At 36.4% G+C, this 19272-nt stretch overlaps 1 protein-coding gene across 3 annotated transcripts in view; it reads left to right on the top strand.

Annotated features, from left to right (window-relative positions):
* The window catches only part of MTRR (5-methyltetrahydrofolate-homocysteine methyltransferase reductase), a 32886-nt gene extending 19201 nt beyond the window's left edge, over positions 1 to 13685 (top strand). For all 3 annotated transcript variants that reach the window (XM_032279120.1, XM_032279118.1, XM_032279119.1), the window contains exons 7-15: positions 710 to 863; positions 1611 to 1699; positions 3945 to 4125; positions 6172 to 6214; positions 7230 to 7416; positions 10200 to 10318; positions 11313 to 11405; positions 11514 to 11696; positions 12464 to 13685. In XM_032279120.1, the coding sequence (XP_032135011.1) occupies positions 710 to 863; positions 1611 to 1699; positions 3945 to 4125; positions 6172 to 6214; positions 7230 to 7416; positions 10200 to 10318; positions 11313 to 11405; positions 11514 to 11696; positions 12464 to 12608 (1194 nt within the window). In that variant the 3' untranslated portion in view covers positions 12609 to 13685. The remainder of the gene's footprint in view (positions 1 to 709; positions 864 to 1610; positions 1700 to 3944; positions 4126 to 6171; positions 6215 to 7229; positions 7417 to 10199; positions 10319 to 11312; positions 11406 to 11513; positions 11697 to 12463) is intronic.
* Positions 13686 to 19272: the final 5587 nt, after the last annotated feature.

Genomic DNA, 19272 nt, shown 5'->3' with positions numbered 1-19272 from the left:
GGTTGGTCTGTGCTTAGTCCAGTTTGTCTCCCTTGCCAGTAAGAAATGTGAGCTTGTGTCGTGAGAGGCTTCTTCCCAGGGCCGTAGCCTGCATCTGTGTCGCCCTGAGGCTTGGAGGCAATGGGCCTGGGAATAGACTTGACTTGGGAAGTGGTGGCTTTTCCAGCCCACGTTTGCTTACAACCAATATCAAGCCAGATGGTGTAATGTTTTATACTTCAGGGAAAAAGATCCTTTCCTACCCCCTCAAGGAAAAGAGGAAAGTAAGGAGAAGAAAATTGAAAGCCAATCATTTTATCATGATTAGTTTCATTCAGTCATAATGTATGTTCTTGTGTGTGTGCACATGTATGTTTTTGTAAGATGGATTTTTATATTTACATGGGTTATTGAAAACACCATAGGCCCTTACTTTGTGAGAACGAGGAAGTCCGACTTCCATTTATTAAGCATGCAATGATAAAAGGCAAAACACTGGATAACTACTGGATTTCTTTTTAATAGTACTTATAATGAAAGTACATTCATTTGGTTAGTTGGGCTTATTTATTAAAACAAAGTTTTTTTTTGGAATTAGAATTATTTTCTTTCTGAGTTCATATATTAAACTCATAATATAACGTAAACTATATTTTTGTTACCCTACAGCTTAAAGTATGTAACACATATAATGGAGTTGTTGGGTTTTTTCATTTTGGTTCTTCTCTAGAAAACAGATTTTTCCTATCAGCCTGGAGATGCCTTCAGCGTGATATGTCCTAACAGTGATTCTGAGGTACAAAGCCTACTCCAAAGACTGCAGCTTGAAGATAAAAGAGAGCACTGTGTCCTTTTGAAAGTAAAGGCAGACACAAAGAAGAAAGGTACAGCCCTGATGCTGTGACATCTGGGTGTTATGGGCCAGAGGACTGGAACTTATGGTGAGAGTGTGCCGCTAAGGATCAGTGTCCTGTGTGGTGGCCACACAGATGGCTGGGGCTCAGCTGTGCCTCAGGGTCCAGGAACACAGGTGTGCACTGGTATTGCTGGTTTCTTAACTTTTATGTTAATTACACTGAATACAAAGATAATGGATATTGTGATTATTGGACATTTGTGGACATGAAAAGTAAGTGTAAATGTAGATTTTGAGAAGCATTGGACCAGGTTCTTTTATAAAATTTTCCTGTTATGTTTACGTCTCATAGTATATTTCTTACTGCAATTATTTATTACATAAAATAATTGCTTTGTCCATAATTGAGAAGTTATTTTTCAAAATATAAATATATTAGTTATTTGCTTAGAATCTTGACCCTAAATGTTTTTTTGAGAATAATGCTAATGGAGCTCTGCTGTCATTTTAGCTTTTTGTTCCTTAATTTTCAGTAATTTTCCTTTCTTTTATTTGGCTTATCTTGAATTTATATTATTTTTATCTTTTTTATAAGGTAGAGTTTTTTTACTATATTCATTTCGGGAAATTTTTTTGGCTGAATAAGCATTGCCAACAATTGTATTGCAATTTGATGCGCTGTAAAGTACTATGGTAATTGTGTTTTGGGGAGTGTAAAACATTTTATTCTTTATCTTCTATGTCATGGACCCCTTTCCTGTCTTTACCTGAAAAGGAGCTGCCTTACCCCAGCATATACCTGCGAGATGTTCTCTCCAGTTCATTTTTACCTGGTGTCTTGAAATACGAGCAATTCCTAAAAAGGTATTTTTTTTCTGTCTTCTTCAGGTAACTATTTTAAAATATGCTTATTAGCTTTGTTTAGGATTGATTAAATAAATCTAGAATCTGCCCTTTGCAGTGTTAAAAAATATGATCTTCGTAGCATGTTTTTAATATTAGTTCCGAAGGGTGTGTGCTATCATAACTGTCATACACAAATCTTTTTATGTTGTATTTGCATTAAAATTTTTGTTTTCTATTGAAATGAGATTGTTGAAATAGGGCTTTTTCTTAGTCTTATTTTTACTAGTCATTAACTGTGTAGCACATTCCATAGTGATGGAGGTGACTGCGGTTGACCTTGTGTTACCCAGGTACACGTCACTGCTGCGGCTTTAATTGGTGACAGAAAGCTAATGAGAGCTTAGGATTCTCCCCACCACCACTTGCCACTTGCCACAGTTGTTAAGATCTCCTTTGTGTAATACTACATAACTATTTATTGCTGTAACAGAATGCTTCAGGAGAAATGGACGGGTTTTGGTAGGTAAAAATCAATTTTTACATGAACTTGGAGGTAGAACAATCCACTAGATGTCAGTATTGTACCAGAAACTGTTTTTTAAAACTACTTGTAAACTGATGTCTTCTAACCAGTTCCCTGAAGTGGCTATTAGTGGATAAAATTTTTCACTTGTGCCTTGCCACACTTGTATTGATATGAGCAGAAGAGTGTTGTAATTAGACCATCATCTCCCCAGTGTGATTTTGGTATCATTTTATTAATATGTTTATTGTATTTCTAGTCTTGGGTGAGTAAACTGCTTTAGAGAGAGACTCAGCTCTCCCTAAATACACATAGACACACATAATTTTTTTTCCATCTTCCTTTCCTGGTAATCAGCTAGAGATGTAATTTGAGTAAATTTAGAATTAATTTACTTTGATGAGATTTTTGGTTCAGCTCTGCTTTAAAATTTGTGTAAAGTGTGTGTGTGTGTATGTGTCTTTTTTCTTTCTTTCTTTTTTTTTTTTTTTTAAAATAGTAGCTCATTGGAAACATTCTGGATATAGAAATAAATAACCCAGGAAACCAAAGTATTTTATAATCAAACTCTCAGAGTTGACACTTGAATTTTGTTTTCCGGAGGAAAAAACTGGGGGCCCGTGTTACATGTGTTGTTCTATAACTTGCCCTTTTTATTTAACAAATCAAGTATCTGTATATTTCAGGATGGAAAGAGTTTTAATGGTTACTATAGATATGCCATAATTTGTTGATGTAATTATGGACAATTGAGTCATTTTTGCTTTTTCAACTATTAAGAAAGCGAGGCAGACATTCTTGTACTGTATTAATCTTTGCACACTTACTTGAAATATGTTTGTAAAACAAAAATTCCTTGGAGTAGAATTGCTGTTTTAAAAATATTTACGGTTTAAGTTGTAGTAATGTTTGTCAGGTTTGTCAGCTTGTTCTCCAAAAATAGTGCAGTATTTCCTGTTTTAGTACTATAAAGTTTTTGTTGTTCTAGAGTGAATAAAGCAAGCGTTTAAAACTGTCACTGTTTTAGCTTTTAATATAGGAGATTGTATTAGCTTTAGAATTTACAAAGCGTTATTGGTAGATTTTTTATTATCTTGCCAAAGGTCTATGCAGAGATTTGGGGTGTGCTTTCAGCAGCCTTTCCTGAGTTCTCGTTTTTGTTCAACATTGAGTTTGGCACTTGGAGGAACACGTGTCATTTGTTAGTGTCTAGGTATTTTAGACAGATTCTTCAGCAAAGCCTTCGGAAACCTGTGACTCCTTTGGGAACAGTGATTTTGTCTGCCTGTTAAGGCAATCCAGGACACAATCATCTGAGCCAAGAATTTACAGTAGCAATACCCATTAGCATTTCATGTAACATTTGATGCAGATAATTACTGAAGTGCTTTGTTCTTAAAGAGCCCTTGAGAAATAAGCTATGTATGCATGTAATTAATAGCTTGTAATTGCATTGAAATAAAACGTTTTTATTAGCAAGTTTGATGTTTTGTCCAGGAGTTTGGACTTTGAGAATTAGAATTCAGAATTTTATTATTTTTATTTATTGTGGAATTTTTCCAACAGGTTAACATTAAAGCAAATGGTAAATTAAATTCCTTCCTCCTGACAACAACTTCTAGTGGCTTTCTCATTTTTTTTTGGGTAATTGGGTGCATCCCCAGGTGGATACTTGACTGAGTATTCTAATAGCTCTGCCCACAGAGTGTGTCATGATTTAAGGTGTCCTCCTTTTTGTAGGCATTTTTGCGAGCCCTTGTGGACTATACCAGCGACAGTGCTGAAAAGCGCAGGCTCCAGGAACTGTGCAGTAAACAAGGGGCAGCCGATTATAACCGCTTTGTGCGCAACGCCTGTGCCTGCTTGTTGGATCTCCTCCTCACTTTCCCTTCTTGCCAGCCACCGCTCAGTCTCCTCCTCGGTGAGTAGTCACTTTCACAAGCACCGTGGTGGCTGTCTTGCACTGGTAGGTGAACCACCTTTCTGTAGTAAAGAAAATTTACTGCTCTTATCTTACCCTTTGTATTCTGTGCATAGTGAGAATGCATCTAAATGAATGGTGTTGATTGGTAAGTAAACATCTTAGGGCACTGTGACATCTGTGCTGCCTCTGGAAGTCACAGAATTCCACTTCCAAACTTTTGATTTCGTCTTCTGTCTTCCAGCAGTGTCACTATCGTTTTCTCTCTTAATATAGTTGTAATTATTTTTTTTGGCTCAGGATTGACCATCTTTTCTAATTTAACGTTTTTTTCAGAAGGCTTGTTTAGCTAAATGTCTAAAAATGAGCTTTTCATTAAAAAGCTATCTTTTTCAAAGATAAGGAACATCATATTTAATTGATAGAGGTTGATGCAGTCTGTACTCTATATGCAGAAATGCCCCCATCTGAGCAAGTCCAGATCAAGGGTCCTTCAGGAGCAAAAGGGGATTGTGTCATACCAGTACAAGTTGACATACTCAGGGTACTGCCAGGCAGAGAACCATCACATTTCAGATGAAAGGTAACCCCCTTTTTTTTGCCCAGACTGACTCTTCTAGTTCTCATACTCCAACAGAAAAGACTTCAGCATTGTCCCTGAGTAGTCAGTGTCACGGGGCCTTTCTGCCTCTCAGGAAAGGATTGAAAATGCTTGCTAGGGGCGAAGACTGAGAGTTTTGTAGGACTTTGAAGCCTTTATTACTTTCCTGTGCTTGTAATTTTATCATCTTTCCCATAGTGATAAGTAGTCATGCCTTTAACATTTGCATTTGTCTTTGGTGACACCAAATTGTGTATTGTCCATTTTACTGTTAGGCCAGCAAGATCCTTTTTTATACCCAGTACAGTTATAGGCACCCTCCTTTGCAAGCCAGGTCCTGATTTCTCCTCCTTTTTCTTAGTGTTCTTTCCACGTAGGACCTCCCCAAAATGATAAGACTGTGTTGCTGAGTGAGGCTGCTCTTCTCGCCATCCTGTCCTTAGGCTGGTCCTCTCTCCTTCTTCAGTGAAGTTTCCGAGAACTGTCAGCAGGATTAGGATGACAGAACACAGGGTGGGGAGTTCTAAGTAGTATTGGAAAGTTCTTATCATATACTAATTCAGTTCAATTATTTTGTAGATTTTTTTGTTACCTTTTAGTATGTTTGTAACAATACCACTTATTACATAGTTGTATAAAAAAATTAAAGTCATTGGGATTTATAAAGAATTATATTATTTTTTAATTTCTTCAAGAAAAATAAAAATATCTAAAGTTGAATATTAAGTCAAACACCCTACTACACGTTATTTTGATGTTTATTGAAACTCTAAGCCATTATAGATAGATTTTTTCAAATTTTCAATCAAATAACTGCTAAAAATAAAACATACCAAAACGTAAACATTTCAAAGTTTATTAGTGGACAGTTAGATATTTAAATATAGATTCCTTAACCTGCTTTTGAAAGAATACCTATGTATTTTTAAATCACTGAATGTTTTGATAATTTTTAAAAACCAAACACTTTAATTATATAAATGTAAGATGGAAAATATTTCAAGCTAAGTATTTTCAGTAATTCATAAAAGAATAGCCTTTATTGTTTTTGGGATCATGACTTTATTTTAAATCTGAAAAGTGGACACCTTCCTGTAGAAAACTGCACAAACCAAATAAGGGCTTACTCATGGACCTGTTACTAGGAGCCTTAGCTTTAAAAATCTAGCATATGAGTAGAAATCCTGATTTAGGAGTAAGGAAATGCATCATATCTGGTTTTTAACTTGTGGAATTGAAGGAAAAAAATAGTAATATTTTACTTGAACACATATAGTTTATACATGCTCTTAAATCATATTTAAAACTAGGACATGTTTTAAGTGTTCTAAATAAGACATGGATAAATTTAGGCCTTTGGATTATTACTGTTTTTTTTTATCTTTTAGGTAAGGTTATGTTCAGTAGTAGTGAACTAATAGTTGCTTCTTTTATTTTTTTTCTAGAACATCTTCCTAAACTCCAACCCAGACCATATTCATGTGCAAGGTACTAATATTTATTCAGATAATATTTAGCGTCATTTCTCTAAAATCTTAGGGCACTCAAGCTTCCAAATCCTTAGTTTACTAATTTATTCAGTGAAAACTTACCTGATTTATGGAAGACAGTACCAGGCGTAATGAAGCGGAAGAAGAATCACAGAGCTCCTGTCCTCTGGGACTTCATAGATTTTAACATCTTGGGTGGCTCCCCACGGCCCAGCACCGTGTTTCCCCACTAAGGAGAGTCTCAGGCTCCTCCACATGCTTCTGTGTTGATGTGCCCAGCCACCTTCACCGAGCAGCTGTGGAAGAGAGGGGAGACAGAAAAGTTCCACTGTAAAACATTTGATGAGCACTGGCTTATAGGATTCTCCCGCTGGCCTTTGTTTCATTGCAAAGCCTCTACCATTTTCCCATTTGGCTCTCTGTTTTGTCTTTCAGTAATAATACAAGAAGGTGAACTATTCTTTTGGTTGAAAAAGGAATTAAGAATGAATTTGAGATCTTTTGCATTATTTACCCTGTCATGTGAAAAGAAATATGTTTTTGTAGGAATGTCTTTTAAAGATGCTTTTACTTTGAATTTTTAGTTTTCTCTTTTCTGGGTGTATACTTCAGTTACTTTAAAGTTTTATCATCTTACCAGTAGATAATATATGGATATTTGTTAGAATTTATCCCTATTCCTTCACCTGGTAAAAAGTTTATAATAAATATTGAGTGAATGAGTGTTTTACATGAAGATCATTAGAACATATTAGTTTTTATAAATCTTATTTAGTCCTAGTGCAAGCAAATAAAATTGGAAACTTTCTCGAATGATACCACAAAATGTGAGGGTATGAGGGTTGGGGGGCAGGTTTTAATTACATAGTAATGGCTTTCCTCTGTGAGGATTTGGAAGGTAGATTAGAGCCTGTGAGGAAATATTTCTAAATTGAGTAAAAAAAGGTTTAGTTTGACCCGTATGTGTAGTAGTACTGATACCAAGTTCAAAACTTGTCTGTCTGTCTTTGCAGCTCAAGTTTATTTCACCCAGGGAAGCTTCATTTTGTCTTCAACATTGTGGAATTTCTATCTACTGCCACAGCAGAGGTTGTGCGGAAGGGAGTGTGTACAGGCTGGCTGGCCTCGTTGGTTGCCTCAATTCTTCAGCCAGACACATATGCGTCCCATGAAGACAGCAGGCAAGTCCTGGCTCCTAAGGTACTAGCACCTTAACTTCAGCATTGTGAACTCATACTCTTTGATTAGAAAAACCAATGTTGCCTCGCCCACATCTTTCATTACTGTCATAAGAAAATGTATTCTATTCTTGAATTTTAAAATCTCTGTTGGAAGAGCAGAAAACTGTTTACTTCCATATACTCTTTAATTAGTGTGTGTATTTTTTGAATGTGTAAAGCATGAATTTTATATAGTACGGTCTTTGCTTGTCCTGTTCATGGAAAAGACCTTTTCTGTAGATATTCTTGGTACATTGGCCAAGGGAGGAGTGGAGAAGAGTCCAGCAAGTATTTAAGGGGGTGAGGAGAGACAATCTCATTTTATGTTGAAGCTGTATCCTGCCTCTCAAATAAGTAGTCCTACATTGGGAGGCTGATGGCAACTAAAGATTAATTTTATATTGTCCAGTTTTAGCTAGTAGGATTCCCGTATCCCTGTTTCTCTGCTTTTTTATCTGTGGTGTGTGATATCTGAATTTGTGCTATTACTGAGAAGACATTATGGTGGTAAATACTTTTACAGCACCTAGGAGTAAAGGGCTATGTGATTTTTTGAACAGATTATGGACACATTTACACCGGGACTTACTGACACCTTTTTATGTTTTGATACAGCACTCAGCAGAATTTCAAGACCACGTGTATAGGAAACAATTTAAAGTTGTACCTTCTTGCCCACAGAATGGTTGAAATAAAGCAACATTTCAGGCTTTATCATAAAGGCCTCTTTCTTCATGGTAATGAAGAAATCAGTGATTCACTTGGAGTGTTGGCTTAGGTCCAGTTTGGTTTTTTAAAGCTATTAGAATTGAAAAGCTCCTGGGATATACTTGAGAGGTTAAGGGATGATTGCTGCTTGAAATTGCCCTTTAACTTGATATTTTTCAAATCTGCTGCCTGGAACAGAGAAATACTTTACTGTGTTCATTAAACTTCATATATTTATTATACATAAAAATATTAGGAACCTTACAGAAGCTGTTTCTTTTTTGAGAAGAAGTATTATAGTACTGATATAAAAGTCTATGTCACTTGGTGATTGTATAAAGATAGCAGATGATCTTCAGAACATTAAAAACAATGTGTGTTTATCATGTATCATAAACACTAAGCATGAGTGCCTTTCACTTGCTCCGTCTTTCGTCCCTCCCTCTTTTCCTCCTTCCTTCCCATTTTAACAGATTTTTATTGACTATCCCATCTGTATGCACTAGAAGTGCAGATATCAAGAATACAATTTAAAACTATATGAAATTGCCTGTGTTTAGTTGTACCATGATTTATTACAAATTATAGAGAATGTTGACCTTTGCAAGACCTATCACACGCCCTGCCCTACTGTGGCAGATAGTACAGTTGTTCACAGATTAACTCTGCCACTGATGTTCAGCCTGGCTGTGTGCATCTGCCACATCTGAGCTGGAGCACTGTCCCTGCTGGCATGGCATAGCTTGGCTCTCTTCCTCTTCCCATCTGCCATGATGCTCTTTCCACATAGACCCCAAGTGAAGCAGCACCACAGCCAGCCCGCAGCCTTCGAGGAAGAAAGCCCCAGTACCTAGAAAGTGTGCTGTTGTCTCAGGATCTTTGCACATGTTTTTTCTTTTCTGCCAGAGCATGCTCTGGCGTGGCTAACTCATTTGATTCAGATCGTGGTCAAAGGTCTCATGGTAGACATGGGCCTTCTTTGACATTGGTGTTTGAATGAGCAGCTCACTGCCACACTCGTCATTTCCTTACCCTCTGTAATTTTGCTTCCTAACACATTAGGAAGTCATTACCTATCATTCTCTGGATATACATGATAATGTGTGTGTTTATTTTCTTTCCTGTCACTAGAATGTAAGTTCCATAAAGACAGGAGTGTTGTTGTGTTCATTTCTGTATCCCTAATGCCTGTCACAGTAAATACTTTCAGTAAATCTGTTAAATGAATGAAGCAAATAAGGCTAATGTAATGTTAACTAATTTCATTCCCAAGTAAGAGCAGTAATGAGACACAGCTCTGCCATTCCTTCATTTAAAAGGTATGGTGTTCAAGCTCTTATTACTTCCTACAGTTGTCCTTGAATTAACAGTTAAAATGTATACAGTTACACCACCATGCAAGGTGGAGGGGAGTCCTGTCATTCTTAAACCTTATATCACTCAGTATGACTTTTGCATATGACAGTGAAACTGGAATTTTTTAACATTTTGTTAAAGATTTTATTTAGTTATAACAAAGATAATTATTGGTAATATTGGACCCAGAATAGCAAATACAACACCATTATTTAGAATATTTGGAGCAGCCCCTTAATTTCTTTTTAAGGTGCCTGATATTTATTTAAAAATTTTCAACCTCATTGTGATACTAATCTTTATTGGCCTTCATCTACAAACATGAAGAATCATATATTCATATTTAGAGTGCATCTCTCCATAATATGTACTATTGGCTGCCCACTAGAAAGCAAATCTTACCCATGGACCAAGAAACTTGGTTTGATTATTACCTATGTAGTGTTCTACTTACAGACATGATACCTGTCGTTTTTTTAAAGCATTTTTTATTTTAATAAAAAAGAAAAATTTGCAAGACAAATTTCTTTTTGTAGTGACAAATGTTCTCATGGTTTCAATAAAATCAAATGCTGCTATTTAGTGATGTTTTTTTGATGGGAATTTGCCCTTTCTTGATTTATTTAGCAAAGATCATCTTGGTTATTTGCTCTTGCCTCAGTTTTCTTTCATACTTACACATTTGGTTTAATATTTCAGATCTCCATCTGTCTTCGAAAAACAAATTCTTTCCACTTGCCAAATGACCCCTCAATCCCCATCATAATGGTGGGCCCAGGAACCGGCATAGCACCGTTTATTGGGTTCCTACAACATAGGTATGTTCTTTTTTTGGCTAATGGGAAAATGCATTCCTGAGTAGCCTTTTCTTGTTGTTCATTTAGTCATTTTTAGGATAATCGGACTTTGACTGTAAAATTTTTATTTAAAAGATTATTATTCCATGTGTGATAACATAATTTGTCACCATGGAAAAAGTAAACATATAATATAGAGGTTTTGCTTTGTCCAGAACTCCCTTTTTTCCTGTGGCACTTTGAGTTTTTATTTTTTCAGCTACACTATGGTTTATAGCATATATAGTTGGGGACAAATGTTGGGCATGCCTTCGTACTGTGATGATATACACAGCTGTTGTATCTATCCCTTAATTGGATAAAATTGGTAGTGACAGATCCAATTATAGTAAAAGTTTCAACATTAAACTCAAACATCAGTAAGTTCCAACAGAATATTAATAAGTGTAACTTTGTATCAGAAGTATTTGATATGAAATAAGTAAATAAAATCACACTTCCGTTTATATTTGTGAAGTAATGAGCAAGTCTAAGGTACTGTTCCTCAGGTAGCAGAGTCCTGTCCTTCGGACAGTTATTTTGTTTCATTTTAATTTTTTCCTTAAGGAAGCAAAAGCATAGTTACAGACGAGTGTGTTCATCATTTCATAGACACTTTGTACATTCTACCAGCCCTGTGCCACTTTTCCATGTTAAGAATTTATTTATTCATTAAATTGCTATTAACATTATTGAATGTAGAACTCTCTCTGGATTTCACAGTGTGATACTTTGAATTGTCCTCATTTCTTGTGTGTCTTATGTAGCCACTTCTCCACACACTTGCCTAGTGTGGTGTCTGCTGGAGTGGCCATGACTGCCTGTGGAGAGTAAAATGTGAATTAAATGACTGAATGTTCAGCTGCAGAGATGTATTTTACAAATGTGTCTGAGTTTTTCGGTGGTAGTTCCTAATGAAAGAGATTGGTTTTACATATTTCTTATATCACACACCTAAACTTTTTTTTCCACTTAGAGAGAAACTCCAAGAAGAACACCCAGATGGAAATTTTGGAGCAATGTGGTTGTTTTTTGGCTGCCGGCATAAGGATAGGGATTATCTATTCAGGTACTGTACAGTTCCAGTATTGTACTCAACCACTGAGTGTACAGTTTTAATTCTCAGACTTTTTCAACTTGACAACTTTTTAGTGATCTGTTATATATTATATTTCAGAAAAGAACTCAGACATTTCCTTAAGCATGGGATCTTAACTCATCTAAAAGTTTCCTTCTCACGAGATGCTCCTGTTGGGGAGGAGGAAGCCCCAGCAAAGTACGTGCAAGACAACATCCAGCTTCATGGCAAGCAGGTGGCGAGAATCCTCCTCCATGAGAATGGCTGTATTTATGTGTGTGGGTGAGTAGTCATCTTGCTGCCCAGGTCGGGTAGGAGAGGGCCACTGGTGATGTCTGTAGAAGAAACAAAAGACTGAGAAGCCAGTAATCTACATATGCAGGGAAAAGACATGATTCTTCAATACAGGAATAGACATAGAAGTTCTGAAATTATTTTGACATATTTAATAGCCCAGAAGTTGTTATTATCAGGGAAATAGTGGTGAAAGTTAATGCTTGCATTGTACACTCTCAGTACCATTTTACGTACCTGTTTCTAACCTCTGAAGAATTAAGATATAGAAGCACTTCAAAAGGACCTGGCACATACTAACTCCTCAGTAAAGTTGTCTGTTACTAACTCTATGTGTATAAAGACCTAGAAGCATACGAGAGATCTGGTTCCCTTCAGGAGTATGAGTCCACTGTGTGCCTTGAGAGTGGAGGGCAGGAAATGAGGGGCAAGCCAGCAGGTGAGCAGGAGTGAGGTGGGGCCTTAGATGCTTCCCTGACACCTAGGAAATCCTTGGCCTGCTCTGAGGACCCGGAGCCTGTGGAGGATTGGGAGATGTGAAACCGTGTGGTCAGCTCTGCCTCTTAGAGCAGACAACGTAGACGAAGGCCTGGGCTGGGAGTGAATGAGGCTGGGAGGTCTGTGTGAGATATCCTGAGAAGAGGGAGGGAAGAACTGTGGTGGTAGAGTCAAAGGAAATGAGAAACTTGGGAATTAAGGAGGATTTGATAAAAATTCCTGTTTGTAAACAATAATCTTATTATTTTCTTTTCTAGAGATGCTAAGAATATGGCCAAGGATGTAAATGATGCCCTTGTGGAAATAATAAGCAAAGAGGCTGGAGGTGACAAACTAGAAGCGATGAAAACCCTGGCCACTTTAAAAGAAGAAAAACGCTATCTTCAGGATATTTGGTCATAGAGCCAGAAATTTAAAGAAGAGAATTAAGCTCTTTTTTCTGAAAATACTAAAAGTTGGTTTTATCAGTGCCAAGACACTAAATGTTCAAAAAAATTTTTTCTTTTAACATTTTTTGGAGGAGATGGACTGGGGATTGGATCATTTAACAATATAACAACACTTACTGATTTGATTTTACGTACCTTCCCTCTATGCCCTTCTTGTGTCTGTGACCTTCCCCAAGCTGCCCTGTTGCCTGTGAGCTCTCCTGAGCTGAGAGGCAGCCTTTGCTCCCCATCAGCGCCTCCTTTGCTTCCCAGAGAACTTCACAGACTGTCCTGACATGCAGAGGCTTCCTGAAATAGGGAGATTCACTGAGTAGCAAATTTTTGTGAAATTACAGTGACAGTGCCAACATTTAAAAAAAATATATAAAAATGATTTATTTTTATATGATGTATATCCATAAAGAAGTCTCATATTAATATACTTAAACTATACATGTAGAGCATATCTGTTACATGTTTATGTAATTATCAAATGGTTATTTATTACCCAAGCTGTATTTCTGATGAATATTTTAGGATAGGTCTCTTACAAAGGGATTTACTTTTATGATGCTAGAAATATGAAATGTATTTTAAAATTTCACTCTAGCATATGATTTATCTATCACTGTTACTTTTTTTATATTACAATTTCAGAATTTGGGGATATTTGCATTGAATTTACAGGTACCAGTATGCATATATTTTAGTAAATAGATACAACCTTGTTCCTCTCTCATCTTTTATTTTTGCTTCTTGGCACATTTTTTCGTTTTCCCACGTTATTTATCTCCATGATACCACTCAAGCTGTGTCCTGGGCCTGTAACACTGACTTTAGTTCGTATCCTTGTAATTTTAGATGCCCAATGTTTAATTCTGTTAAAATTTGCCTAAACAAAACAAAATATAAAGGGTTATGATAATTTTTTTCACTGTTTTATACTGTAGTATATATTATATTTTTATTTGATAGCTTGGCATTTAAAAAAAAATCTATTTGTTGAAGACTTCTGACCCTTTTGAGAAATAAAGATCTGAAAGAAATGGCATCTTAAAATTTGGTAAGTTTTTGTGGCTATTTAATCTCATATTTTATTTTCATTGTGTATTTTATAATAGAAACCAATCTAAAAATAAGGGATAGGAAAATATACTAAGCAAATACTATGTAACATACATAATTATATGTGTAGTTTGTATGTTGCAACCAAGATACACTTAAGGTGAAATCATTAAAAGAGACAGCAAAAATAAGATACAACGAGCAAGAACTTGTGTCTGCCTGCCAATACTATCTATAATTACATGACCCAAAATTTTTATCTGTAAAAAGAAACTGACAAATAGTCAGTCATAAATTGGTATTGGAAACTGACCTAAACCCATTTTGTTTATTCACAGCATCCAGGTTTTTTCTAGATAATTGCTAGGTAAGTTTTAGGTGAGCATCATTCAGCTATTCCCTGCAGCCTTACCAGCTAGTGATAGTGAAAATAGATATCATTATAAATGCTGCTGTGCATACAGACATTTATTAAACATACATTTATTAGTAATCAGGCACCAAACAGTTGTAACAACCTAGTTTCTAAGCTTAATGAAGTTCTAGCTTTCTCTTTTGGCACTCCACCACCCCTTGCAGGAAGAGTTTACTCACGGTTTGAGTAGTCACAAGGTGGTTGTGACTACTCTAGGGGCAAGATTTTGTTATCATCATGAACCATCTTCTAACCTGGAGAGGGGAGGTGCTATTTTACAGGTAAGCCTGAGGCATCACCTAGGGCCTTGCTAGATAAAGTCTTTAACCTTGGTTATGTAAGGGTAGGGAGTAGTCTCAGTTCTGTCCTGATTCCCTGTCTTGAATACCACTGGTGTTAGCAGTGAGGGACATTTTCTAACCTGTTATTCTAACAAGCCATTATTGCATTCATTATTTTCAGTTACCAGTCTTCATGCTAATTAGTAGTAAAAATAAAGAGCTTGTAGTAGGCAGTTCTGCAATGTGACTTTTCTGATTAGAATGCTCACTGCACCTAGAGGATTCCTTTCTGTGATTCAGACTTAACAGTGTTTGTGGATTATTCTAAAGTGAGTTACACTGTTATACTGAAACAAGCGTCCTATGTAATCATAAACTCTCAGATAAAAAAGGAATTTGGATTTCACAGCAAACTATATAATGTATATGCTACACCCAACAAACTGGGCACCCATGTTGATTTCAAATACACTTGAACAATTTTAAAACTGACCATGGACTAAGCCATAAAGAAAGACTCAACAAATTACATAAAATAAAACATTGTTCACTGACTCTAATATAATAAAAAAGCAACTACAAAACCCACAGAGGCCACAATGAAAAATTTTAAACACATGCAGATGATTCATAGCTTAAATTATTAAATGTACACATGGAATTCAGGTGAATTTCACGGGGAGGATTCAATCATCTGTTTCACAAAGTACTGTGCACCCAGTGACTAAAATAGTTAAAACATTTTTGATCTCAGGGATCTTTATGTTGAGAGACAAAACATAATAAATCCATAAATTGCATGGGGTCTGAGAAGGTGATATAGGCTATGGAGGATGACAAGTCAGAGTAAAGGGATGTGTGGCCTGCAATCATGGAGGGTTGGGGTGACTTTATAGTCAGGGAGTCTCTGAAGGTAGACTTGAAAAAGACAAGGGACCAGCCATCGTGAGTAACTTGTGGAGGGAAAAGTCAGAATGAAGGCCCTGAGATAGAATGGTTACAGGGAATGTGTCTTAATACAGACCCCAGGAGAGAGTTCTTGGATCCCGCACCAGAAAGAATTCGGGGTGAGTCCATAGAGTAAGGTGAGAAATAAGTTTATTAGAGAAGTAAAGAATGGCGATTCCGTAGAGCAGCCCAAAGAACTGCCAAATGACTATTTGCGGTTATTTCTTGATAATATGCTAGGGCAGATTATTCATGAGTTTTCCCAGGAAGAGGTGGGGATTTCCCCAGAACTGAGGGTTCCTCCCCATTTTAGACCATATAGGATAACTTCTGGATGTTGCCATGGCATTTGTAAACTGTCATGGTGCTGCTAATCCATTATAATTAGCATATAATGAGCAGTAAGGACTACCAGAGGTCACTTGTCGCCATCTTAATTTGGGCAGGTTTTGGCTGGTTTATTTCCAGCATCCTGTTTTATCAGCAGGGTCTTTACCACCTGTATCTTGTGATACCAATCCTGCTGACCTCCTATCATACTGTGATTAAGAATACCTAACTTCCTGGGAATGCAGCCCAGCAGGCCTTAGCCTCATTTTACCCAGCCTCTACTCAAGATGGAGTCACTCTAGTTCAAATGCTTGTGACAGAACTGCCCTTCAAGTTGGAACAGCAAGGAGGGCATTGGTTATTGAGCAGAGTGACAAAGGGAGAAACTAATAAGTGATGACTACAGAAGAGAAATGGGGAGGTCTGATAATGGTTTCAGATGATCATAGGAGTTTGGCTTTTACTCTAAATGAATAGAAAGCCATTTGGTCAAAGTGTTAACAGTAGAAGGTATTTGAGTTACCAGCAGCGAACCTGTATGGGTCTGCAGCAACCTCAGTTCTTGCCTTCTCTGAAGAAAGAATTCAGCTGAGGGACATAAGGCAGAAAAAGACTGAGGCAAGTTTTAGAGCAGGAGTGGAAGTTTATTTAAAAGGCTTTAGAGCAGGGAAGAAAGAAGAGTGTGCTTGGAAGAGACCCAAGCTGGCACCAAGGTCAAGTGCTCTGTTTAACAATGATGCTAGAACTTTATAGGCTGGCCCTTTTCCCATGATTCTTCCCTTAGGGTGGGCTGCCCGCACGCGCAGTGCCCCCCTTACCCTTGAGAAGTGAGCACCCGCAGTGTTTAGGGAGCTGTATACAAGCCCATCTGAGGCTTTCTTCCCTTTTCCTGTGGAGTGCCCTGAAGGTCAGTCTCTGCAATTTTGTCACTTAATGCGCATGCCCAGGAAGTGGCTTCTTCCTAGTGTCTGTATTCAATTACTGCTTTAGTGCAGCAGGTGCAGACCATCAGGAAATGGCCTCTCCCTAGCACTGGCTGCCAGTTTCTCACTTTTAGAGAGGCATTGTGATCATGCCTGAACTCAACATTTCTAATGGGTGGGAGAGCCCTCTTCTGCCCTGCTCATGCCTGACTACCTGTAACAAGAGGAGTAACATGGCCTAGCTTACACTCTAAAGGGATTATTGTGGTTGTGGTTGAAGCAGGCAACCACAAAAGATCAGATTATCAAATCAGACATATGAGTCAGAGATGTTAACCATCATCAAGCTTGACTAATAGCAAAGGTACAGGTAATTTTCTAGGACTGCCTGTCCCATTCCCCAAGTTCTTACTTGCCACAGCAGGCCCTTCCTAACTGAGATTTACCACGTGATGCCTACATTGCTTATGGGGTATGACTTATTTAAAAAGGAGCTATTTAGGTCAAGAAATGTCTATATTTTATACCAAATATTGCTGCATTATATGCCAAAATTTAGACAGCTGATACAACATTTTCTGGACAGCTATGTCCCATAAATCTATACCTCTCACATTTATTTACAGTGGGCACCCTATGCAAACCAAGTACATGTTGCTAAAAGCATGTGGTAATTATGTTACATTTAATTGTACTAAACAATTCAAGTGAAAGATTATTAAGCAAACCTACCAATATGTTGTTGAGAAGAGACACATTTTAAGATTAAGAAAGTTTGCAAATTTGGAAAAGGATATACCATGCAAACAAGAAAGTAGATGTAGTTATCACAGAAAGGGACAAAATATTTCCCTGAGGTTGGGAGTTCCAGACCAGCCTGACCAACGTGGTGAAACCACACCTCTACTAAAAGTAAAAAATTAGCCGAGCTTGATGATGAATGCCTGTAATCCCAGCTACTTGGGAGGTTGAGGAAGCAGAATTGATTGAACTAAAAATCTATTTTAAGTTCACACAAAGCAATAGTAATGAGATATAAAAGCAATAGTACTAGAGATATTTTTCACAGTGACTGTAAGTCAATTGAAGACATGCAAATTCTATGTATGCAGTTAATAGCAAAGCTTCAAAATATATAAAGCAGAAGTTGTCAGTACTAAAAGGAGAAAAAGGCAAACCTAAATTAAAACTGGGAAATTTAACATACCACTATTAGTAGCAGAAAGGAAAAGCAGATAAAATTATCTGGAAGCCTTCAAAAGATTTTTAACAATATAATTAGCCAATTGAACCTATTTGACATATATAACTCTAAAGCCAACAAGTTCAGAATAGAAATTATAGTTTATACTGAATAATCACTAGCATAGACCAACTTTCGAAAAGATAGATTACAACTGTACAGTGCATGTTTTCTGAGAATTAAACCAGAAGTCAGTAACTAAATGGAACTAAAAATAATCACCAAATATTTAGAAAAGAAGCAATACACAGAACAATTTTCCATTAGTCAAAGAAAAATCACAAGGGAAATTAGAAAATATTTTGATGAAGAATAAAAGGAGATACCAAAATTTGAATGATGCAGCTAGAGCAGTGCTTGAAGGGAAATTTATAGGTGTACATGCTTATATCATAAAATTTTAAAAGCTTAAAAGTCAGTGATCAAAGATCCCGTCTTGGGAAGCTAGAAAAGGACCAGCAAATTAAGCACCAGGGATAGAGAAGTATATAAAGATGAAAGAAGAATCCAGTGAAATAGAAAAAACAAAAAATACAATAGAGAAAACCAGCAAAACAAAAGTTGGTTAAGATTAATACAATTGATATACTCCTAGCAAAAAATAAACCAGAAAAAAAGGGCCCATTTCCAATATCAGGAATGAAATAAGAAACATTTTGACACATCCTGCAGACTTGTTAAAAATCGGGAGAAAACATAATCAACATTCTTATGTCAATTATTTGAAAATTTAGATAAATTGGACAAATTCTCTGAAAAAATTCACCTTACCAAAACTGATAGACAAAACAGAAAAACAATACTTTTAATTTTTATACCTATTTAAAAATTAAATCTTGAATTTAAAACCTTCCAAACAAAGCCTTGGGTCAGATGGCTTCACTGGTGGTCTCCAAACATTTAGGAAAGGAAGAGAACTGGTCTTGTTAAACCCTTCCATAAAATTTTTTTAAAAACAATTGCAAACTCATTTTAATGAGGCTAGCATAACAATTATATCAAAATTTACAGATGAGGTACCACAATGTATACATATATCAAAACATGTTATATACTATAAATATATATGATTTTTACTTGTCATTAAAAAAACATTTAGACATTACAAGAAAAGAAAAATATGGGACATTTACTATTCCTTATAACAGAAATGCAAAAATCCTAATCTAATATTAGCAAATTCAGTCAAGTAGCAGATAAAAAGATACTGCATATGATTAATTGAGGTTTTTCTTGGTATGCAAGGTTGACTTAACACTTAAAAATCAATTGATGTAATGATACACATTTACAGAATAAAGAGAAAAAATACCCTTTAATTCATAGGTAATGAACTTTCTGTAAAGGGATGGAGAGTAAATAAATCTAGTAAATAAATTTAATTTAGCGTCACTTATACTGACATTAAATCAATTCTAGGCTTTCAGGTATGT

Source organism: Sapajus apella, unplaced genomic scaffold (assembly GCF_009761245.1).
Source record: "Sapajus apella isolate SASKATOON/1434 unplaced genomic scaffold, GSC_monkey_1.0 scaffold11, whole genome shotgun sequence".
NCBI classification, from domain to species: Eukaryota; Metazoa; Chordata; class Mammalia; order Primates; family Cebidae; genus Sapajus; species Sapajus apella.
Note: the sequence above shows the minus strand (reverse complement) of the source record. Positions and strands in the feature narration are given on the sequence as shown.